Consider the following 24943-nt stretch of genomic DNA (forward strand, 5'->3'; position numbering starts at 1 on the left):
AACTTCCTTACACTGGTTTTAAAGTAGGCTATAGCATCAAAAGTGTTGTATACTTCCCCCTGTTGTGATATTAAAACAATCTGTTATGTATAAAAGTGCCTGGTCCATTACAAATATATGTTATATGATAGATATATGTGTTTTGAGTCAAGAAGGCTGAAAGACATTTCATCATGAGAGGTCTTGTTTTGTTGTCGACTGTTGTTCTGGCACCAAAGGCCATTATTGAACCAAGACAATGATATAACTGCAACAACTGAGCTATCTCCATGGCAACCGAGGAAGACCATTGACTCCTGAACTAGCTAGCAAGTATACCTTGAGTAACATTAATTTGTTAGAAATAAGAAAGCAACTCAGTTCATTTAATATCCCATTTAATATTCATAACTATGTCTCTTATCCATCTATTGTAAACATGGTGTATTTTACCACAGTAGTTGTCTTATGGTACATAATCATACGTGCAATGCAAAAAATTCAAACATAAGTTAAAAAAGGACAAAGACACTGCTGGATTTGTTGATTAAATCACACCAAGGGGATCTCAGTTCTTTGGTCCGGTGGCCCACCCTGTGTGGTGTGCTGCTGTAATGTGGTGGCCCCTGTTGGAAGTGCCATGGATCGTCTCCCCCTCCTCCGTTACCCTTTACTGTGGCCTCTCCTGCCCCTGTCACAGTAGTTGGTCCTGTGTTTAGCACATTCTTTATTTTCCAGTTACTCCTCACCTTCTTCTTGTTTTTGACCTTCTTTCTCCACCTTGTTCCTGCACAGCTCACCATCTTTCCCCGATGCAGGTTCAGCCATTCCCACTTCTGATTTCATTGTGTCTTCGTCCGGCTTCACACTTTCTTCCTGCACTTCTTTCATCATAACTTCACTGCTGGAAGTGAGAGCTGGTTCCTTGTTTTCATGCTTGCTCTCCTTCCCACCGTCAACGACTTTCTTGTTCTCATCCATCTCAGTCTGCTTGCTCTCTTGAACCATCTTAAGCTTCTCATTTGCTGTTGAGAGACGGAAATTGCGAAAAACAGCATTCAACATACATTAACACACATATCAAGCTGAAATTACAAACAAGACATACTCACAGAACTCAAAACTTACCTGTGCCCTTTTCTGCAGGCTCTACATCGGATCTTTCTTCAGGAGATGTCTGTAAATCTTGACCTGGTTTATCACTAGAGGGGGCTGGACTGGTCAAATGTTGCGTAGTAGCACTTGAGTTATCATTAGTTGGTGTAGTGCTAACGTCGTAAGTGTAAGGTGGGTCTGAGTCAGTTATAAGTGGGGAGCAAATTGCAGCAGCGGTAGCTGAACTGGTAGTGGAAGTGCTATCTGCATGGTTTAAAGTGGTGGTGGAGGAGGTGGTGTCTGTGGGGTTTGTTTCACTGGAAGAAGTGGAGGGAACAGAGCTTTCAGCAGGGCTAGAAGTGGCTGTGGGAGTAACGGCGGAGGTAGAGATGGAGTTCATGCAGTCGGTGGATGTTGGGGTGGTCATGGAGTTGGATGAGGTAGAGATGGTGGGAGGAAGGGCGGAAGAGATCAGGGAGGAGGAGGTAATGGAGGCGACAGGTGATGGAGGAACTGCAGTTGTAATGTTATGACTTGAGTTAGGAGGAGGAGATGTTGATTTAGTGACTGATGAAACCAAAGTTACAGAGCTCGTGGAGTTGACTGACGCTTCTTCAGTAACTGAATTGATGGTGGCAGACAAGCCTGGGGGCATCTCTGGTATGCTGATGGATGGTGACGAAGTAGCGGCGATGACAGAAATAGCTGCATCATCACCAACAGCAGGAATAGCATCGACCGAGAGGACACCATTGGTCTCTGGGAAAGTTGATTTCGTTGACAGAATGGTTGATGTTGTGGAAACGGAGCTTTCATTGCTGGCAGCAGAAACCGTTTCCGAGGTGGTAATGGAAGGCGTAGTTAGTGTTATTGAGTTGGAAGTGTCGGAGAGGCTCGGAGTGATGGAGTCAGAGGAAGCGGAAGTAACCGAAACAGTGGCGGGGGGCTCGGTGGGTGTAGTACTGCTCGTAAGGGTTGTCGGAAAGGTGGAGGCGGGTAGTTCAGGGGTAGTAGCATTAGCTCCAAGGACGGAAGGTCCGCTGTTGGGCTCTGTAACACTGGTGGGTGTTGTAGCTGCTGCAGTGGGGCTCACAGAGTCGGTGCATATATCTGTGTCAGAGGGAGGTACAGGACTTGTAAAACTGGTAGATTCCGGGACTGAGTTTGAGAGTGTCGGTTCAGTAGGAGTGGTGGTAGCAGTGAGTGCCGGAGCAGCAGGGGCAGATGGAGCCCTCGTGGGTGTGTTGGACTCCCCTTCCTGTATTTGGGCTAACTCATTCTCAGGTGTGTTGCGGCCAGATGTTGAGCGGGGTGGACCCGGTTTGATAACGGGCTTTGGAAGCAAAGCGGGTTTCCCAGCGGACTCGTGTGCTGACACGCTTGAGCGGATTTGATGTCTTGTATCTACAGAAAAACAAAAAGGCATGTGCAAATGATTCAGCCTGTCATACACATACTGTGTGAGAGAGTCAGTCCGTGTTGGTGCTCTACCTGATGATGCAGACATCGTCCGAGGTTTCGTGAAAGTAGGCGGTGGCTCAGGTTTGCTGTCAATGATAGTACCTTCGAAACAAAGATCATTTACCAGAGGAATTAATTCACCAATATGTCTTTATAGCAGATGGAGAGCAGTCTTATCTGCCCAAAGAGACATTAAATATATTTAATGGAGAAGTGATGTGTGTTCTCTCCTTTTGATACAAATCCCTCAACTTCAAAGATGAATTCTGATTCGTTAACACTAAGCTGGAGCAGAGAGGAGTTCAGTCATACGAAACTTAAAATAGACAAAGGGACATACCTTCAGACTCTGCTTTTTTCATCTCTCCCTCCGGATTCTACAAGAATAAAAGAGGCATTTAAACACGTTTGCAGACTCCTACATGCAGTATACACCTGTGAATGTATACATACACGTTCACAAACCTGTGCCTCTCCTGGCTGGGTTTTGGAAACTCCAATACGTTGAAGCATGAAATGGAGTTTCTGTTCAAAGCTATGTTGGCCTTCCAGCTGTTTCTGAAATGAGCCACGGTAGCGTAGTGAGTGCTTTTCAAAACAAATCTACTGATATAAATGTATATATGACTTAAACTCTCGCACCCACCTTTGAAGTGTTCCTGCCATTAGTATTCCCTGCTGCTGCTGATCCAGACAGCAAAATGAGAGACTGGGACTTCCCCTCTCTGAGAGCCCGACGGGGAGGCCCCACTTCCCCCCTCAGCTGAGCACCAGGTGTCTCCTGAGCAGCCGACTCTCCAGTAACAGCACCGGGAGGTTTCTCCTTTTCATTTTCCTTGCCCTGTTCCTTGACTCTGTCCTTATCCTTTTCTTTCTCAGCTCTGAGCGGGCGGATGAGATCAGCGATGGAGGTCTTTTTGGGTCGGCCCTCCTGGCTTGGTTCTGATTTCAGACCTCGTCTCCTTTTGAGTGTAAAGAAATCGCCGAGTTTCCTCCTGAGTGTTTTCGCCGGCGGTGGACAGGGGACAGAGCTGGCAGGGGCCACTTCGTGCACTGTGATGGATTCCTCATCTTGCTTTTCCCTTTATTAAGGATCATATTGTGTATATCAAACTAAAATACTGTGTGCATTCAATTCTCGTGTATTAAAGCAGCTAGTGTCTAGATTGGCTAAATATCAAGGAACTATAAAGAAGTAAATGGACAGCTGTTGATACTCACGGTGAATCAGTAGGAAGTACTCTCTTGGTAAAGAACTCTTCAACTCCTTCATCCACTCTCCCCATGAGCTCAAGGACTTCATTGTCACTCTCAATTATTGTCTCCTAATCACCAGACACATACACAGAAAAACATTTCACTCCAAAGATCAAACAAACTTCACATTACGTAACGATAAACTATGAAAAAACCCACATTCTGGCACTAGTATTTCTTCTGCATCTATGGGTTTATTTTGGCTGGAATCTTTCATCGAAGATGCTGAAAACCAGCCTCCCGGGCGTCAGTTGCTCAGTAACGTACAATTGGGGGGCGTCACTGGATTTTACATGCAGAATGAAAGCAAGATAACTCATTTTTGCCGATATGTGATATCAACGCTGCAGCCGGTGTTGCATTATTCTGATCATATTAATACCAGGAGGTTGACGGCAGAACACACATTTTGCAGAAGTCTCCGTTACATGATATCCTGTCTGGGGAATTGCTTGAATTTAGTCTCCCTGGCCACAGGCTCCAAGGGAGTGACTGTGTGTCTCCAGCCTAATGGCTCTGTGACAACAGGATCAGCTCAGTGGAAAATGAGAGCTGATCGCACCCATTTTTATACAATTATATTGCCAAAAAAAAGGCAGTGGCTTTTTTTTCAGTGCGAGAAAAAGAAGACATTCAGACCAAGCCACAGCTTGGTCTTTCATCCATTGTCATCCTGCTCTTACACACGGAAAATGCCAAGTGTGTGTTCATCAAACAGCCGGTGACCGGTACAATGGGACTCCCTTATTCAAGGGACCAGGCATCTTTTACAGCACTCCTCCTCCATCCTTCCCTTCCCCCTGCCTCTCCCCTCTGTACCCTATTACATCTCTCCCCTCTCCCTCCCTTCCATTTTCTCTCCTCACACACAGCACCTTTTTCCTCACACTCCATCTTTGCCATCCTCTCATCCTCCTTCACAGTACCTGTGGTCTGCTGGGACGATAGTTCAGTTTTTGTCGGTGAGGTCTCGGTCTGCTCTGGGTGTAGTGCCTAAGCGCTGGTCCGCCCAACGGCAGCTCCATTGGGGAGACACGGCACGCTGTTGCCGTGGAGCTCTGTTGCTGAGGCACCGTTGCTAAGAGCTGGAGCAGTATGTAATGCCTCCACCGAGAAGGGAGGGGCCAGGCTGGCTAGACTGACAGATTTGACACCATGAATCACTCCTTTCTCAGACCCCTCCCCTCCAAGAGGGGAACCATGAGAAAAATATGGTGATGAAATAACAAGAGGCCAAGAGATGGCAGAATAGAGTGACCACAAAGACATGTATTCAACCCTGCATCCTGATATATGACAAGTGAGGATACTGCAATGAACAAAACGTTGTGTTGGGTTATGCAAGAAATTAATAATTTATTTTATATGCGGAAAAGACATGCTGTAATAAAAAAAAAGATGTCTCACAAGTAATAGAACAAATAAATAGCCCATACAGAGGAGTGCTAGATGTCTGGATAATGAGCTGTAAGACTTGCTCAAACATGCTAAAATAAAACACACACACAAGGACACATCTTTATGTATCTTAATCATACTACTAAATCCCCATGGTGCATATAAAGGAAGTTTGATGTAGTTTGTATATATTTTAGATATTGAAAGGGGCGATTGTGGGTCAGTGGTAAGAAGGTCTGTCCTTCAATAAGGGGGTTGGTGGTTCAATCCCGGCCCTAGTCGATGTGTCCTTGAGCGAGACACTTTACCCTGAATTGCTCCCTGTAGCTGTGTATGACTGTAATATGATTGCAAGTCCCTTCGGTCAAAAGCATTAGCTTAATATAATGAAAACAGGCAACTCAATTTCAAGTTTGAAACTCTTTGGTTCAAATGTATAATTTACACATTATAATAAGATTAATATGATACCACTTTGATTTTTGACTCTAGAATTAACTTGCCAAATCTGCACAATTTCTCTGGGTAGGCTATCATATTTATTTCGGGAAGTAGTGTTTCCGTTCTGAGAGGTTGACTCTTACTAAACAACCAAGAAGTAACTTGTTTTCCACCTTTGAACATGTCAGGTTTTCCACGTATCTGGCATCAGCTAGTTTAGTGCTTAGGTGCAGATTGCAGATGTATCCAGACCTCTAGTAGAGAAGCAAAAAAGAAGCAAAACAAAATCAGCATATCTGGAGCCAGGAAGTACCAAGAAAAACTATAGCCCAAGATCTTATTTTTCAAAATGCGGCTAGCGTCACAATATCACTCGTTGAAGTGATTACTTGCATGTAAAATGGTCTCCTTAATATTCTACAGTATGACACCATTATAAAAGCCATTGAGTATATGAGGCCCGCCCTACACCTACAACATTCACACCGCCCTCTTGTGACGGTTTTGTGAATTGCTTTAATTCACAAAATTACATGTAAACTCGATTTAAATTTAACTGTAAATTGACGATGATCTAAAAGTCACGTCCGGGCAACAGTGATATGCCATAAAACTAATCAATAGTCCTTTCCATGTTATCAATAATCTTCGTCAGATTTCCGGACGCCACGCCCACGCTTGAATTCAAATCTGGCGCCTATTCCCCTCAGCCACCTCGGCCACGCCCCTTTACTCCCTCGGCTTCTGTGTTTGCGCAGCCGCGTTTGCGCTTAAGAACCGCCATTTTGTGTGAGGCCCACTCTTCTTAAGCGGGTGAAAACTATTAGTCCGGCGCTCAGCACGTACGGACGATTACAGCGGCACCGAGGAGAACAACCCAATGCATTGTGCAGCAAACTGAATATATCGGCGGATAGAAGAAGTTGCGAGTAAGTGAAGTCGTTGGTTTTCCTCCAAACACGGAAACGTTTTTGTAGGAGCCGTCGTCGGCCTCTAGGTGTCACGGTAGGGCTTACCGACCAGGCGGCTGGCGGGGGGTGTTTGTCTCCCTCTATCGTTATCCAAAACGCACTAAATCTGTCTATAAACTGGAACTCCATGTCTCGGTTGAGCTGTTTGGGGCTTTGGGCCTGATATTTCGGGGTATGTGCTCAGGGATACTTATAGTTATGAGTATTTCTGATATAAGTTTGTTCAGGCCTGACGTCCATCTTATCGTGCCCTTTGTTTCCTGTTTTCAGATCCTACTCGCGCCTTCCGAGTTGACTAACACGAGTTGATGTTTGAATAGTTTGCATATTTAACAATGCGCCATTTATTTCGCCTGTAAACTGTCGACAATGTCTGAAAAAGTAATTTAAACGTTCAATGTCTGAAAAAGTAATTTAAACGTTCTCGTTGTCGAACGAGTGGCTCCAAAGTATCGATTGATCGATTGAGTGGTATCATTGTCTCATCAACACAGGGACACGAACCGCTAAACCGTCACTTTTCAAGAGTTCAGTGTAGCCTCGCTGTTGTGAAACTACACATGATAAGCTCAGACAGTTTGCTTCTTCACGATACTTTTATCACCCGAGTTAACTTTGGCTGACTCGTTCTCAGCCAGGTGAGCAGTGAGAAGTCGGGGGGGGGGGGGGTCTTCTCACTGGCGTGTTGTGGGACATGCTATTACGGGTCTCTAAGGCAGAGACTATCTCCGATTTGCTCACTCAGTGCATTATATAATGCCTCAAACTCCAGTTATAGTGAATGTATATTATGGCATTACAAGCAATCAATCACCAGTTTGAACCTTCAGGCTCCTTCATACGCTGAAATGTATATTTAGTACCTGTAGTTAAATATTTTCTACTCAATTCAGTTTATTTGTATAGCCCAATTTCACAAATTACAAATTTGTCTCGGAGTGCTTTACAATCTGTACACATAGACATCCCTGCCCCAAAACCTCACATCGGACCAGGAAAAACTCCCAAATAACCCTTCAGGGGGGGAAAAAGGGAAGAAACCTTCAGGAGAGAACAGAGGAGGATCCCTCTCCAGGATGGAAAGGTGCAATAGATGTAATGTGTACAGAAGGACAGATTTAATGCACACAGTTGAAGTACTATTTGAACTGGGTCATCAAAATAAGAACCACACATGTGCCCCTAGTGGAGCCCATCGCTGCAACTACTACCACCATCTGGATACATGCAAAAGGAAAAGCAATTGCTTTTAAATCATTTTATTGCACTGTACATTTTTCTAGCTTTTTTTTCTGTCTTCCTTTATAGAGGGTGTTACTTGGCCCGTTGTCTTGGAGGGAGAGGTTGTTTCCATGGAGACCACTGCCCTCGTTCCTGATGGAAAGGTCCTGCCAGAGGGTGGAGATGCTTTGATACAAGGAGCGGTTCTAGCTGCACAAGCGGCTGAAAACATGGCGATGATTGTGATGGACGCTCTTGATCCAACTCTGCTGCAAATGAAGACGGAGGTGCTGGAGGGCGGAGGTACAGTGATGGTTACTGGTGGTGATGAGGGACAGATCATCACGCTCCAGGTTGGTATAGAACACAAGTCAAGTGATAAAGTTCAATGTTGTCTACAGTTTAATTATCTGTTACTGTCCTTGTTGTCAAATGTTTATTGATGTGTAAGCAATGTTTTTTTTATGTAGGTGGTGAATATGGAGGAGCAGGCAGGGGGTGCATTGAGTCTTGGTCAGCTTCAGCTGGTGCAGGTACCTGTCACAGCAGTGAATGTTGAGGGTCTCCAGGCCACCTATGTTAATGTATTAGGAGGTAACAAGGACGCAGAGCCTGTTATCTGTCACACTCTTCCCTTGCCTGAGGGCTTCCAGGTGAGAAACAACTCTATGCAGAGAACAGCTCCTTAACTATGGACTACTTTTGTCACAATACGATGATTATGAAATGTTTTCTTTTAGGTGGTAAAAGTGGGTGCCAATGGGGAGGTGGAGACTGTAGAGCAAGGGGAGCTGCACTCTGTCCATGAGGCGCTTCAAGAGGTGAGAGAGGAGGTGGAAGCGCCAGCAGAAATGCAAATCGCTGTGCCACTAGAAGACCCAGAATGGACCAAGGACCCGGACTACCAGCCCATCTCCGGTCTACGAAATAAAGGGAAGAAACCAAAGAAGAGCCGCCTGCGCTATGGAGAGGGCAATCGTGACATGGATGTTTCTGTGTACGACTTTGAAGAAGAGCAGCAAGAGGGGCTGCTGTCAGAAGTGAATGCTGAGAAAGTTGTCGGCAACATGAAGCCACCAAAGCCTACAAAGATCAAGAAAAAAGGTTTGTCTTTCATACCGTTTCTGTAAATGTATCGACATGATGCAGAAAAGACACATGTTAGATGGCAGTTTGTCTGTGTGACATTCCTCTTTTCATAATCCTACGCTGTTGTGTCCAGGTGTAAAGAAGACTTTCCAGTGCGAGTTGTGTAGCTACACCTGTCCAAGGCGCTCCAACCTGGACAGACATATGAAGAGCCACACAGATGAGAGACCACATAAATGTCACTTGTGTGGACGGGCATTTCGAACTGTCACACTACTGAGAAACCACCTCAATACACACACGGGTAATGCAGAAAATGATATTTATACAACTGCTACAGTTTATAATAATTCTGATATTTATTAGGAGTTTACACTTTTGACTAGTTGTCACGCTTTTGTGTTTGATGGAACGTTACTTTTAAATATTTGTATTAATAAATGGCGGCGCTTTTTCATTCTCACTTCTATTTCTTTAGGCACCCGCCCACATAAGTGCACAGATTGTGACATGGCGTTTGTCACCAGTGGTGAGTTGGTGCGTCATCGTCGCTACAAACACACACACGAGAAGCCCTTCAAGTGCTCCATGTGTGACTATTGCAGCGTGGAGGTACGTGTCCACATGTTTGTCTTTTAAGTGCTCATTTAATCGTTAATTTACTCCCAGGAATAAAATCCTCTTTACTCTCTTTTTTATTTTTCTATAGGTGAGTAAGTTGAAGAGGCACATTCGCTCTCACACTGGGGAGCGACCCTTCCAGTGCAGTCTGTGCAGCTATGCTAGCAGAGACACTTACAAGCTGAAGAGACACATGAGGACACATTCAGGTAACATACTTGCATCATCTATTGGCCCAAAAGAAGTGTTATTCCAAGTTGCAGAAGAGTACCACACTAACTAAATTCCATCCTCTTTTGTGCAGGTGAAAAGCCGTACGAGTGCTACATCTGCCATGCCCGTTTCACACAGAGTGGCACCATGAAGATGCATATTCTGCAGAAGCACACAGAGAACGTGGCCAAGTACCACTGCCCACACTGTGATACGGTCATAGCCCGCAAAAGTGACCTCGGTTAGTTATGTGTTAACATTATATATTTTTTTACGTTATGTGATCAACTGCATATATTAGAATGTTTTTTATGTACTGGGAAGGCTGACTTTTGTTTCTATGTAACCTATAGTTGTTGGATAAATGATTTTTCATCTCCAAATAATGCAATGAAAATAGTGTTTAAAACGTGCGAGTCCGAGTCATTTGAGTATTGTAAGACTTTTTTGTCCCCCATGCAATAAGTAACATTCGTAACAGATTTCCGTATCTTGTTTTCTATTCCAGGTGTTCACTTGCGGAAGCAGCACTCCTTCCTTGAGAAGGGAAAGAAATGTCGTTACTGTGATGCTGTGTTTCATGAGCGTTATGCTCTCATCCAACACCAGAAGACTCACAAGAATGAGAAACGCTTCAAGTGTGAACAGTGTGACTACTGCTGCAGACAGGTGTGTGTCAAGCGGAATATGATTATGGTATTTTTATTTTCATGCTTAATGACTTTGACCTATTGCCTCATAGGAACGCCACATGGTAATGCACAAGCGTACACACACCGGGGAGAAGCCGTTTGCCTGCAGCCGGTGTGAGAAAACATTTCGTCAGAAGCAGCTTCTGGACATGCACTTCAGGCGCTACCATGATCCCACCTTTGTGCCTACAGCCTTCGTCTGCAACAAGTGCAACAAGACGTTCACCCGCAGGGTAGGTCTGAGTTCTATCAAATGCATGTACCTGTCATTACAGTATGTGACTGAGTTGTGATGGTTGTGTGTGTGTGTGCTCCACAGAACACCATGCTGCGTCACACTGATAACTGCACGGGTGAAGTTGAAGAAGACGAAAATGGAACTCCTGCGCCCAAAAAGGCTCGTCGTGGCAGGAAGAGGAAGATGCAGGCCAGGAGGGACGAGGGGGACACAGGTATTGTAAATTTAACCCGTCTTGTTTTTGTGTGTGCCGGTCCCCCAATTCTATTTCAGAATATGCAATGAAGTTTGTTCAACATAGGTTAAATTTAACTGTGCTTTAAAAAGTTGTTGTAGTCTGTTTTTTACAGTCAAATCTGCTTATGCCCCTACGCTTTGATCTGTAGAAGATGAAATGGATGAGCCTGAGGAGGAGGAGGAAGAGGAGCTAAGCGAGCTTGAAGTGGAACAGGACCCACCAGTCGTCCCTGTCCCGACCCCTGTGGAGCCACCGGTCAAGAGGAAACGTGGACGGCCACCAAAGAACAAGCTAAGCAGTAAGTGTCAGGACTACAATGCTTTTGGGCACGTTGTCCTGTCTCATAGTGAGACTTGATGCCAATGCACTAAGTCCGATGAAAACAACAGAAAAGAATGGCTAGAATAAAAAAAAATGACTTCTACATTTTCATAGCTTATAGTACCAGAATCTGACCTGAGACTCTTTGCAGCGGCTGCCATCATTCGCGTGGAGGATGAAGTCACTGGACAGATAGATGACATAATTGTGAAGAAGGAGGTTGATCATGATGAGAATGCCAACGATGAGACCGTGGAGCAGGTGGTGGTCGGCGGAGGGAAGTCGACCATTCAGCTGGAGGACTTTCCCCAGGTCGCACCGAACGGAGACCTCACTCCTGAGATGATCCTCAGCATGATGGACCGGTGATGGATGTGGAAGTCTAACATGTAAATGCGTATAATTCCATGATCACATCTTCATTTTTCTTTCCCGTCATGTAGGATTACTTGCATCCTGCACATCACTGTTGTAATTTAAGATGTGCTTTATGAGAGTTGTATTAATATGGATTTAATTCCAACAAATTCATTTTAGTACATTTGAGTTTTGGATGGCTGTAATTGACAGCAGTACCTTTAGCCTCCTAGCTGTTATGTGGTAGAACACTTCTACATTACAAGATCTCTTCTACGTTCTAGTCTAATATATATATATTTTGACTTGGTAGACTGACTCTTCCTTACATCTATACTGGGTGCATGTCATTTTTATAGAAGTTCTGGGTGAAACTTCTTTTTTATGTTTTACTTTATACACCTGTGTGAGTAAATGTTGTACGTAGGTAGCAGTCACACCCATAATGTGGACATTGCTTTAATTTTGTTTGCTGTAACTACAGGCAATATTCTATATCCTCACTGAAGAGCTCTGTGCACCTCTCAGTTTGGACATAAAACTACTCTGAAAATAGATGAGATAAAAGAGAAACTGGCTTTTTGGGTTTGCTTTGGAGAAAAGTCCACTCGGGCCCAAGTTTAAAGTCCCTGACAACATAACAAATGTCATACGATTTCAGAAACAGAGGCAACTTTCAGGAAGATGATACTGCTGTTTATCACAGCCACTTTCAGGATGAGGTTTTTTTTTTTACTTTTCTGTGTTTTTTTAGTATTTCCTCTTTATTTTTTAAATTAAAACCACTTCTAGTTTTTAAAAGCGTAATAGCCTGCTTATCTTATTATCCTTTCTTGCTACTGTGCCACCCTTAGATGACTTGTATTACTAAACATTGTCTCTGATCAGTGCAAGCAATGAACATTGTTTTGCTTCCTTTTGTAGCCATTCCACTTGGGTTGATGTTTTTCTTTTGTGTCATTGGCAATGTGACGTAGCAGCTTGAATGATATTTTAATAACTGGCAGATGAACAGATGTATGTCTTTACAACCACGTTTTAAAGAAAAGTAAATGTTGATGCGTCTGCAGCTGTAATAACTTCAATAATGGATGTTTAAAATCAGTCTTGTTTTGAAGAAGTTAACATTGGTTTGAAGTACAGTTAAAGCCCCATTAAATTATGGCTGGAACATTGTTTATCAAAATATGCAGTGAAACAACGGGAGTGCTAACAAATGTCTGTATTTTGCTTGCAGATCTATTTTATTAAATGGACTACTTGATATCAAGATCTCCTCTTTTCTATGAACTAACGAGACAGCAGAGTAAATGTCCATTCCAGTGTAACTTGGGGATTTTACCAAAATTCAGACTGTTAATATTTCTCCTGAGGTTTGAACTTCTGTCGGCAGTTGAGCACTCGGTCTTCTATCTACATGACCGATGGTTGCTGTGACTTTTATCCAATCAAAAGTTGCGCAGCTCTTTTCTATGAATGCATACAAAACCTAACTGCTTCAATTTACACACACAGTAATTTAGTGGTTTTTTTCCCTGAGGAAGTGCTCTTGTCATTGGTGCTTATTGGCTCTAATTGTTCTGGAAGGTTATAGAAATACTGACTAACTTTCCATGTGACATGCTGCATGCATGAGCATCATGTGAGAACATCCTGTTGGGGATAATTAAGTTCTTCAATGGTATTCCTTTGTACTTTCCAATGTGTCTTTAGTTTCTTTTCTCCAGTAGTGCTGTTACTTTTATAAATGCTATCTGTAAAAATATATATACCCCAACTGATATTGGATTTAAAGTCTACTTTATTGCAGAAGCTGTTAAGCTAGTCTATCTATACAAACGTCCTAATTCCCAGTGAATCAACGCATTGAGCCCAGTGATTGGTTTCCTATCATACTGTTGACATGGTGGCTGGGTAATCCCAAAATGCAACATGGCATGAGATGTGGACACTATTCAATGTATTTAATTAAACAGCGATGTCTTCTTTACATTATTTCCTTGCGAAATATTTATAACTTTTTTAGTTTTTGTGTTGCATCCGACATTTATTTAGTGTCTCCGGGCTTTCTGTGGTTTGTGAACCTCAGTCATGCAATAGTGGAGAAGTCTCTGTAATCTTGGCTCCAGATGATTATTATTATTACAGCTATGACGTGTGAAGCTTCAGGCTCGAAGCAGCAAGAACTCAAAAAGCGTCATTATAGGATATATATATATAATGAATTATACATAAAGTTATGTAGATGTTAATTATATGATAAAATTAACATATCTACCTAACGTTAGATCTATTTAGGTAGATATGTTAATTAGATCTAACATTGGGTAATTTTAGATATGTTAATTAGATCTAGCATTGGGTAACTTTAGATATGTTAATTAGATTATAATTAGTTACTTGGTGATGGTGTCTGGATAATTGTGACGCAATAACTTGATTAAACTTTGTTTACACGTCGGTGGAGGTATCTAGTGAACGTTATAACTCACTCTGAATTATTGAATATTATAAAGCAATAAATATCGGCGTTATTTATTGAATAACAATCCCATCTCGAAGAGTTATTGCAACACTTGGTTTGGTCAGCTGCTACGTCCTGTTTTGTAGGAAATCTGGAGGAAAAAAGCGCCACATGTTGTCCTCCACCAGCCGCCCCCGGCTCGGGCGGCCTCCCCCCGCTGCTGCATCTGGTTGTTTGAACCGCTCGAGTTGAATTTTCACGTATCACTGGGCCACCCTTGGGTGTCAACTATTGCTGAGGGAGACGTTGGCACTTTGTCTGCCTCGTCTCCTTCGGAAACTCCGTGCCTGCTTTTTTTTCTTTCCGTTAGCGATTGCGAAGTGCGAGCAGCAAACAGTGACAGGCTATAGGACATCCTTGTTGCCACAGCAACTAGCCGAAACACGGTTTCCGGCTGCTGGAGCAACAGTTCAAAATAAAACGCGTGCAATCGTTTTATGCAACTCGTTGGTGTGAATTTGACATGACATATGTTCGCGGTCCAAAGTGAGATTAAACATACACATCGTGTTACATGTAAGCAGAGTTATGCAGCGCTTTTATGAGTTCGATCTCACCTTTCATCAATACTGTATCCAATGAGGCGTGGAGCAACATTTAACCCATGAGAGATCAAGTCTGAAAATCGACACTTGGAAAGGATTTATGGCTGGCTCCCTCTTGATGTTTACAGTAAATTTGTGAAATAAGGGGTTTAATTGTGGATAATTAATGTCATTATAACATTGGGAAAAACAATTCTTCTGAATTATGTGCAGCTGTTCACAATTAAAGCTACAGATATACTGAAAATCAAATGTTTGTTTTGAAATGAATCATTATAACACAACAATAGACTATTATAACCCTGTGTAGCCAGTGTCTATGATTGTCAAATATTTAGTTTTCAGTCGGCGTCATTTGATACTGTGTTGACAAATGTACTATGCTCATCTTTGTTGATTCCAGAAGGTGGATATCTAAATGTGTTCACATGGCTTGGGCTTTTATACTTCTTGTATTTTGCTTTTTAACTTGTTACACTCAAAATTGACTTTTGTTACTGTCAGACCGTTTCATAATTGTATCATGTATCTACAGCAATTTTTGTATAAATTAGTATGAAATGAAGGAGGCATCCCTCCACTGTTTCTCGTCCCAAGGTTGCTCTCTGTTTATCTTCCTTTGTTCCCTTAAAGGCTTTTGGAAAAACCTTTATTTGTCCACATTGAGGTTCTAAAGAGGGCATTGGTTTTCTACAAATTAATAATATTCTGAGAAAAACTTGTGATCTTAAATTAATAAATGAAACTGACTTTACCCTGTATATCGCAATGATAGTATATATATGTATATATATTATGAATTATCAATCACATGTCTACTCATTCGAGCTTCTACAACGTCAGACCTGTATCTGATTTATACCGTTGTATTTTTTTATTTTATCGTGGACATATTTTGTACCTTTTTTTGGTGACTATTTATAGACTAAACAACTTTATATATATATATATATGTATAGTATATATACTATCCTTGAATAAATGTTCAACGTTTCCTAAACCTTGTGCACCAAAATACATCATAACAACTGCACATTTCTCTTCACTTGTGTGAGCTTTTATCGTGAAAACCATGAACCGGAAGTTAGTTGTGGTAGCTGCCGTTAGCTTGATTGTGGACACAAAAAACTGCGAAATCAAGGAGAGGGACAGCGCCCAGAATAACTGTAAACCTCTGCAAACTGTGTGGAGCATCGCGTTGGAAATGAGACTCCGGTCCTGTTCTCCGTGGGGTCGGACAATAAAACAGAGGTAGGGGGCTGCCGCTTTTGTCCGCAAGGTCACAGAACAAGCCTGGATATGTTTTTCTCTACATGGGCATAAGTCCGTCCAACGTGAAGTTGCTTTCCTGTGATGTTATCGAAAATACATTAGCCAGCTCGCTGAGATTTACTTCATTAATAATTTTCCGTGCTGTTTTTGGCGTTCATCGTGTGCTGGTGGAGCGACACTTTGGGGGAACCGAGTGTTGGGGGTCCTGCTTGGGGACGGGAGTGGACTTTTTTGTGGCCTGTGATGAGCTACGGGGGCTGGGGTGGGATATGTACCGAATGCAAAATCTGTCTCGACTCCGGTTCCCTAAACCTCCATCCTTTTCCTTTTCCGTTTGAAGAGCACGACCGGGATGCGGGAGCGCGTTGATCCGACTCGGTGGCCTGCTGCCGCCGGGTTAGGTTAATCCAGTAATCTCGAATATTGTTGGAGGTGGTGGCATTTTATTGTAACACACTTCCCCTCTTCCTCCTCCTCTTCCTCCTCAAACACACCTAGACCCTCAAAGTATGGATCTAATGTGGTGTGATCTGCGGCACCAATGATCCCCGGGATTAATGATTCGGGAATTAGCGGATCATCTGATCGACAATGAACTAATCACTTCCAGTTATGATTATGACTAATCTCTAAACGTCACATGCACGACTCTCTATTCTGTGTGATAACACATCGAGCAACTACTAAACCGATTCAAGATGCGGTGCATCGGGATGAATATGCTGAAACATTGATTAATCGTCAACTGTTTTGATAATTGTAAAACAATATATATATATTATGAATTATCAATCACATGTCTACTCATTCCAGCTTCTACAACGTCAGACCTGTATCTGATTTATACCGTTGTATATATAATTTTTTTTATCGTGGACATATTTGGTACCTTTTTTTTGGTGACTATTTAAAGACTAAACAACTTTTCTTTTCTTTTTTAAATCAGTTGTAATGAAAAAAATATCTAATTTGCTGCAGCCCTATTCAGTGATCGATTCATTTGTCAAAAGAAATGATTGTGACCCGTGAATGTTTTGTAAATCCAATCTACTGGCGGAACAAGGCTGCATGTGCTTGTGAATTCAGAGAGTGAACCAAATTAATTTTGTTCCAACTAAACTCCAGTCTTGTGAGGTGATTGGAAACGGTGTCCTCTTTGTTGCCTCCGCTCGGAGGAGACGATTAATCCAGTTAATGATCTCTAATGTAAAAAAAGCCATAAAAGCACATCTGAGTTAAATGGCTCTCGGAATGATCAATTCTCAATATAAAGTCTGCTGATGGGTGGGTGGGAGTGTGTAAGATCTGTGCTTCATCCTGATGACTTCTCACTTTCACAGCTGTGCCCACCTCCCATGTTCTTGGGCCATGTTTGGCAAAATGTGGTTGGTAGTGGGGTGTTTAATCCGTAAAGTCTGGTATGGCACCTTTTCTTTGCCGTGTTCTGTCCCCTGACCAACTGGAGTTAATCCTCCCAGTGAGCAGCTGAGATTAGTGGTTCAACTGGAGCCCTGGCCTGCTGCACCCCGAGCCCTCTTTGTGTGGCAGGAGAACATAGATTAAGACAGCAGGGTGTGTACAGTTTATTCTAATGTCAGCAATGTTGTCCCTAACAAGGTTTTCGATCACATACATAATCTGTCTGTTTAATACCATCTGTGACAATACGACACATTTCTCCTCCTGTGTAAGTCGATGTGCCGCATCTCTGTCCTGTCTCCTCACACATCCCATGTGTTAATATGGGTTTGGCTCCTGCTTCGACAGCTTTAGTTTTGGTTTAAATCTGTAATCTCTTTTGTGACTAGATTAGCTCATGCACGACCCTCTCTTCCTACAGCTTCCCCCGGCGGAGCCGTCGCACTAATCTGCACGTTTAAGGGCTCATTTTGTCATCGAAAAGGCAACGTTTGCGACATCCTGGCACGGAGCAGAGGGCTAGTTTTATATTCTTGAGGCGAACTTCTGTGTCGAACTTCCTGTGTAGAGTCAGCCGTGAGACTTCCTGTCCTCTGGTGTTTGGATGTGGAGGGGGTGGAGAAGTAGGGAAGGAAGGGGAAGAGAAGCAACAGCACAATGTGCTCCTACTGTGGTCAGCCGCGGCCACCGTGGCCGCCGCATGCACGCCGTTCACCGTCTCAGACGTTCAACGAAACACGGCAGAGGAAGTGAAAGAACGGTTCCCGTCGTCTCTTTTCCTCCAGTGACCTCCTGTAATTATCAGAAGCCTTGATAATCACAGAGTAAGAACTTGAATCCTGCCAGTTACAGTGAGGTATGCAGCGAAGAGAGGGACGTTTCTGTCTCTCATGTCTCCTTCTGGTGTCATTACAGGACATGTCCATCAGTTTGTTGAAGCCCCAGCGCTGCACTCGACTCTCCAGGCACGATCTCTCGTTACTCAGCAGGTGAGCGTTACTTATTATTTCTCACTCTCTGCGCGGCCAGTTTCCTCGCTGCCTTGATTTTCAACGTGCTTTAATTGAGATAACCGTGACGGATCTTATCCGACGTGATCCCGTGTTGCTCTCCCTCCCTCAGCGCGGTTTTATCCAGGAGAAACGTGCCTTGTCAGGAAGCAGGATGTTCACAGGCTCCACAAAACTGCCACCCACGAAAACCCCGCAGCCCGAGCGGCTGGATGAAGTGTACGCCGCCTTGCGTCGAGGCTTACAGTGAGTAAACGCGTCTCGGGCGCCGTTGGCAACGCTTCTCGTGGACGGCTGCCAGGTGGAAAATCACAGAAAGGGCAGGACACGGTTGCCTTTTTAGTCTGAAAATAAAGAAATACCAATTTGTTTGTCTTGTCAGGTCGTACTTGCAGGTCCACCAGCTGGAGCTGGAAAGTCTGGGCCAGCAGAGCAGAGAGAACAAGAGGAACGGTCGTCTGGTGAGCGCCCATGTCGTCAGACCAGTATTCCCAGTATTGACTGACGTTCATACCGGTCAGGAGGCTGTCATCGCCCGTCAGTCAGTCGGGATGCTAATTTGACACTTGTGATGCTAAATGTGTGTTTTTTCTCTTTGCAGGGGTCTTTGTATGAGTTGGATAAGGTGAGTTTCATTCACACCTGTTGCTCCAGAGACCAGTGCAGCACATCGAAACTGTACGAAGACAGAAGAGAGACTTTCGTCTTTAGTTGGTCAAGTTTAATAATTAACATCTTTTCTTTTGTAGCAAGTGAAAGGTATAGAGCGGTTTATGCGTCACCTGGAGTTCCACCTCAGCAAGGTGCGTATGAGGAGTTAATTAGATGAATTATATATATATATATATATATATGTATGTGTGTGTGTATACAGTATATATATAATTATATACATACATATATAATTATATATGTGTGTCTATGTGTATATATATATATATATATATTTATTTTGCTATGAGTTCATTTTCATCCAATATTCAAGACACTGATAAAAAGTAAATTTGCAATAACATTCATTTCCATCCGCTGTTCTGGTGAGAATCCAGCATCACATTAATTTGTTGATGCCTGTGCACTATTCTCTCTTCCAGGTAGAGGAGCTTTACGATGCTTATTGTATACAGCGGCGACTGCGTGACGGCGCAAGTAAGATGGTGGCGGCCTTTAACTGCGCCACTGGCAGCAAGGAGGCCAGAGAGAGCCTGAGTGAAGCCAACAAAGGCTACAGGGAATGTACAGAGGCAAGTGACCGACATGGTGACACCGCGTGTGTTTCAGCAAACACTGGGTTCTTTGTGCTGTGTTTGAGTTTAAAATAGATATCTATGTCCTGTATGTTCGAACACATCACTGTTATGTTATTCAAATTCTTCCTTCTGCCTCTGCAGCACATGTGCTCACTTGAGAGTGAATTAGAAAGCCAGATGGGAGAATTTCATGTGAAGATGAAGGGTGAGTCACTTTCTACCACTTCCTATTTCCTTCACTCTGCGTCATGATACATTTATATAGCTCTAATGTTCTTCTTTCGGACGTTCCAGGCCTCGCCGGCTTTGCACGCCTGTGTGCTGGTGACCAGTATGAGGTAAGAAACACGAATACGAGCACGTGACGCGTATTGTGCGCAGTCCCTGCATCGGTCCCCGCATCACGTCGGCTGCTTCTGGCCCCGGCAGGTCCTCATGCGTTACGGGCGTCAGCGTTGGAGGCTACGGGGCCGCGTGGAAGTCAGCAACAAGCAGATATGGGACGGTGAGGAGTACGTGTTCCTGCCTCTCGTCACAGAACTGCTCTCAATCAAGGTAATGAGATCAGCTTTCACACGTTGGCTGTATTTACCGCGGCGACTCAAAATAAACGGTGCAATATATGCCGTCGCCGGCGTTATCCTCACAGACCGCCGGCCGTAGCTAATTGTCCCGTTTTGTTGAGTTCACATGGCCCGTCCCCATCTCTCTGAGGTTTGCTTGTTTTGGTTGTCAAGGTGACGGAGCTGAAGAGCCTGGCCAATCACGTGGTGGTGGGCAGCGTGTCCTGCGAGATGCTCGACCTGTTCTGCCCGCTTCCCCAGACGCTCGCCGTGGATATCAACGACCTCGGGACGGTGAAGCTGAACCTCGTGGTCACCTGGAGGTACTTGAACCTCGCACGGCCTTTTATGTCTTTGCAATTCAACCCTTTTGACATGTTTAGCTCGTTTTTTGTTGTTGTTCTGTCTCTCAGTTGTTGTCTTGCTTTTGTTTGTTTTTTCAGTCCGTTTGAAAAGGACGACCAGACATCCTCCTCGAGTACAGTTTCCAAACGTCTGTTGTCCAATCAGAGCCCTCCTGACACGCCCTCTATGCGGGAGCAGGTGTTTTATGTGAGTCACAATGAAAGAGATCCTACCAGAATACAGAACAACAAACCATCACACCTGCTGTGTTACACGACGAGGTTACAGGTTGTATGACGGATATGCAAAACTTTTAACCGCTCATTATTTGACTACATGTGTTGGGGTGTAGTTGTAGTTTAGTTCATAGTGACCAAACAATGAATAGATGACAATATTAGACAGTCTGATTATATTTATGTTGATCTAAAATGAAGAGAAACAATCGCAGACATGTTGTCAGCTGAAAGTGTATGAATGGTTCTTTGTAACGTTTTTAAGGCTCATTAATTGATCACTTTCTCCTTCAATGAATTGAGTTACAAGTGATTGTTTTTGCCTATTGAAAGCAACAAACAATGACAACCATTTAGTGTGTAGGATATTACAAGTTACATGTTACCGGAGCCCAAAATAATAAATGAACATTTCCTACATATTGTAATCTGTGAAGGAACTAAAAAAGAAATCTATCAGGTTTATACGACGACGTCTTCGTGAATCTCCAAACGTTTGTTGTGTTAATACGTAGCTAGTTTTAGGAATGAGCTCCTGTCAATAGAATGACGGACCGGTTCTCAAACACTTTTGGAAGCAGAAACCGTTTCATATCCCACTCCCCGCCCGACCGGTCGCACATGCCACCAAATCATTGAACTTTAGTTCCACATTTTTAACCTCCGTTGACCTTCATTTCCTCTGTGACCCACAGTTTGGGCACACTGTATTATTGCGTTCGTCAGTTGTATTTATCGAATGCATTTGATGACCAACATGCACACGTCATCCTTTAACCCGGTTGTGTTGACGAGATCACGCGTTCCCATTGATGTTCCCCGTCTTGTTCCCCGTGTAGTCTCTGCTGAAACGACAGGGGGAGCCGGAGAACGGGACCGTCTGGTCCAACTCCTCCGAATCCTCTGACGACTCGTCCAGCCCGGCGCTGGCTCACCACGGTCAGAGGCTGACGGCCTCCAACATGCTGCACTCCACTCTCCCCACTCAGCCGTCCCTCACGCCGCACAAGCCCAGCGCGTCAACGCCGTCGCTCTCATCTCACCGAGAGGAGCGCGAGAGCAAAGCCGGGGGGGTGTCCACTCAGGCGGACGCGGTGCCCAACGGCCATCTGCAGACTCCCTGCGCTCACAGTCCAGACCGCACGGTGACTGACAGAGCGTCCGTCCAATCGGCTAACCTCCCGGAGTCCTCGGCAGACCCGAGCTGCTCGTGCCCCGATGTTTCCTCCGTTCCTCCCGTGTCGCTGATGGAAGCAAAGGGTTTGTCCGACAGGGGCGTCCCGCGCGTTTGTATTTCAGCGAAGGGGGGAAAAGACGACGCGCGTGAGGATTCGTCGGTAAAGGCCGGACGGACTGAAGCCCAGACGAAAGACGGCACCACTGCAGCCGCAGAGGGACGCCAGGTAGAAGCATCAGAGAAACACAGAGGGCCACATCAGGCCGTCCAGGAGGCAAAGCCGCCAGCGGAGGCTCTGCCGGTGAGCTTCAGCCTTTGTTGCTGTAACGGTTGTCGAGGTAACGGCGTCGTGGCACCGATAGTTCAACACCTGCATTTGTTTTCTCCACAGGTTTCTTTTCCTACTTCTTCTAGTTTCACTCTGGAAGTCGAGACGGCCCTTGAAAGTTTTGACTTTCTCAACTGCTCTGATCTTGAGGAGGAAGACGAGGAACAACAGGACGACAAAGGAGAAAAGAAGGAGGAAGACGGGCAACGTGAAGAGAACCAAAACAAAATGGAGGAGGAGAAAGTGGAGGCTGAAGAACACTTTTACTCTGGAAGAAGGTCAGTGTTAGTGATGTAAACAATTGTCCATTTCACATGACTAATAAACATAAAACAACTTCCTGTTCAAACGGGAACACCTCCCGTTATTCTGACGGGGGACTTTTCGTGCATTATTCCCAGATGGTTTTCCCACTTCAAGCACTGCAGTCACACAACTGAAAAAACAACTCTTTACTTTTTTGTGTTACGTATTTGTAGCGGATTCTTAACGAGTGAAACCACATAAATAGTGTAAAACTCGTTTAAATGAGCCGAATCAACTGAAGTGAGGAAACCGCTGTTGAGTGAAGGTGTTTGGTAGCCAGAGGTTTGACGAAAACCCAATCAATACCTCCAACTTAATTATTTTTCATATGTATGAACGCAGCAATAGATCTTACTAAAGAAGGTCTTATGGTTTCTTAAATCCCATAAACTTCTTAGTGACCAACTTTAATTTAAATCCGGCCAAAATCGCCAAATATACCAAATGCATCAGTCGATATTTTAGGGAAATGTGTTTGAAGGGATGTGGAACCATCCAGGTGTTTCCATACATCATGTCCGTCATGCAGTGGATGCATGCAACTAGAGTGTTTACGTTTGCCCCGCATGCACAAGTCCCTGTTGCATTCGCCTCCGGTTATGTGTCCCCCTCTGCAGCGATGAGGAGGAGGAGGAGGAGGCAGACGCTCTCCAGATCCTCATGGAGGCGCCAGAAGGATTCAGGAACTCTGATGAAGATCGTTTCTCTGAATCACAGGTAACCAAAGTATCCTCTTAAATGCGAGTGTGTTTTTCATGTTAACCACATGCAAGTTGAGAAAAGAAACTTTATTTCTTTAAAGGAGTCAAGCGTCGGGGACGCGCAGGACTTGTGTCAGATGGAGATGCCCGAGGAGAGGGAGGAGCACGGCGAGGAAAAGGGAGACGGAAAACACGGTGAGGAGTTTGTCTGTCAACGGAGGCTGCAGCCGTTCACGTGACCGCAGAACGGGAGGCGGGAGGAGTTTAACTTCCCCTGTTTTTCATCTTTCAGGAGAGGACCCGTCACATGGTCAGGAGGAGCGCCCCACTACTCCCACCCAATTGGCCACTACCGACTCCTAATGGCACCGTGGAACCATCGCCAAACCATTTCAGCCACTCACGCCATCTCCGTTACACTCCTCATGTGTTCGAGGACGTTCCACTTCCCGCTCAGACAAACGAGCTCCTCCATCACGATCGAGTTTGTGCACATATTTGCCTCAATAAAGCTCGAGGTGTCTGCACCCTAGTCATGAATGAAAGCCCCCCCCCCCCTCCAAAAGAAAAGTCCCTTCAAAGTCCTCATTCCTTTCAATCCATCACGTTGCCGGTGGGAGATCGCTGAGTTTACGCTTTCATAAACTGTTTCTCTCATGTGAAAATTCAATGTCCAAAAACATTTCATGAGCAGCTGAAAGCGGCCTTGTTTATGGCTTTATTACAGAGCATTTATTAGTTTAAGTTGATGGATTTCTAAAATATACAGATATGCCTACAGTCACTTACTGAGTTGTCCCTAGTTTGCATTCAAAACCGTCGATATATGCGGATGAAGAAAACTAACGAATCAAGTGTTAAGTCAGTTTACGGCCCCGAGCTCTTTCCCCCGTTAGTGACGGATGGAAAGACTTCATGAGCACGTGATGTTTGTCTGGAGTCTTTCATCGATGTGCTCTGGACATTAAGTCAATTCTAAGCCTGGAATGTATCCTGACAATATCTTTTTATTTCCAGCTATTAGAGACCGTTAATGATCCAGAAACACACAGAGTGCAGAAGTTACATTCAACCTTCAGATCAACACGAGGAACATTAGTGATATCAGGACTGAATAGAAACACTCGGGGAGTCTTCAGTTTCCTCCTCAAACGTTGGTCCACCATGAAAACAATCTGCAGTGTCAAAGTATATTTAAACCCGCATGTGTAGCTGCCTCACACTGCCAGCATGTCTGAACAAAAAGCTCAACGGATCAGTTTTAAGTGTGTAAGCTCGGCTTCAGTGCAAAGAAGTCATCAGGTCTGTAGCCGTGTTCAAAAGCCGCCTGACGGGGGCGCTGCAGTCTGTCAGCATCATGCTTCACTTCCACTAAAGCCTCCTCATTCAGAAAGTGCCTCAAGTGACAGATGTATGGGTTGAAATGCCACGACAGAAGAGATCAGGCAAAAGATAAGTGTTTATTTTCTGAATTACTTTAAGAGTGTGCACAATAAGAGATATTTACTGTTTCATATTAAAAAAATTGTATATGTCTTGAAATGTTCATGTTCAGAAATGTTTCAACTTTATAAAGGTTTCTTTGAAATAAACACGTCTGTTCTTGTGTTGAATGGATCGGCATGTTTAATCTTAATAAGGACTGTCACATCACAGCAAGAGCACAACAAAACAC

The 24943-nt window shown here is 44.1% G+C and overlaps 3 protein-coding genes across 4 annotated transcripts; 2 read left to right on the top strand and 1 right to left on the bottom strand.

Moving 5' to 3' along the window:
* Nucleotides 1-402: 402 nt before the first annotated feature.
* LOC130192616 (mucin-2-like) lies at nt 403-4817 on the bottom strand. Its single transcript, XM_056412708.1, has 8 exons — nt 4719-4817; nt 3757-3860; nt 3182-3617; nt 3001-3093; nt 2876-2912; nt 2566-2637; nt 1108-2478; nt 403-1004 (listed from the first exon to the last, which is right to left on the bottom strand). The coding sequence occupies exons 1-8, from the start codon at nt 4815-4817 to the stop codon at nt 718-720; spliced, it is 2499 nt and encodes an 832-aa protein (XP_056268683.1). The 3' UTR covers nt 403-717.
* Nucleotides 4818-6419: 1602 nt separating this feature from the next.
* LOC130192981 (transcriptional repressor CTCF-like) lies at nt 6420-12858 on the top strand. Of its 2 annotated transcripts, none has more exons than XM_056413218.1 (13): nt 6420-6560; nt 7911-8176; nt 8294-8476; nt 8564-8927; nt 9046-9216; nt 9391-9524; nt 9622-9742; nt 9838-9987; nt 10255-10415; nt 10489-10671; nt 10758-10890; nt 11063-11212; nt 11387-12858. In XM_056413218.1, the coding sequence occupies exons 2-13, from the start codon at nt 7955-7957 to the stop codon at nt 11602-11604; spliced, it is 2190 nt and encodes a 729-aa protein (XP_056269193.1). In that variant the 5' UTR covers nt 6420-6560; nt 7911-7954; the 3' UTR covers nt 11605-12858. The 2 variants fall into 2 exon arrangements, with proteins under 2 accessions (XP_056269193.1, XP_056269194.1); XM_056413219.1 differs by lacking the exon at nt 6420-6560 and adding an exon at nt 6756-6774 and having other exon boundaries at nt 7913-8176.
* Nucleotides 12859-15733: 2875 nt separating this feature from the next.
* LOC130192617 (rho family-interacting cell polarization regulator 2-like) lies at nt 15734-24881 on the top strand. Its single transcript, XM_056412709.1, has 18 exons — nt 15734-15912; nt 16274-16329; nt 18268-18341; nt 18475-18608; nt 18745-18823; nt 18964-18987; nt 19112-19165; nt 19457-19606; nt 19754-19817; nt 19907-19950; nt 20042-20167; nt 20350-20498; nt 20619-20727; nt 21596-22234; nt 22325-22539; nt 23185-23284; nt 23370-23463; nt 23561-24881. The coding sequence occupies exons 1-18, from the start codon at nt 15734-15736 to the stop codon at nt 23629-23631; spliced, it is 2361 nt and encodes a 786-aa protein (XP_056268684.1). The 3' UTR covers nt 23632-24881.
* The last annotated feature ends 62 nt before the right edge of the window (nt 24882-24943 follow it).

Source organism: Pseudoliparis swirei, chromosome 4, assembly GCF_029220125.1.
Source record: "Pseudoliparis swirei isolate HS2019 ecotype Mariana Trench chromosome 4, NWPU_hadal_v1, whole genome shotgun sequence".
Classification (NCBI taxonomy): Eukaryota; Metazoa; Chordata; class Actinopteri; order Perciformes; family Liparidae; genus Pseudoliparis; species Pseudoliparis swirei.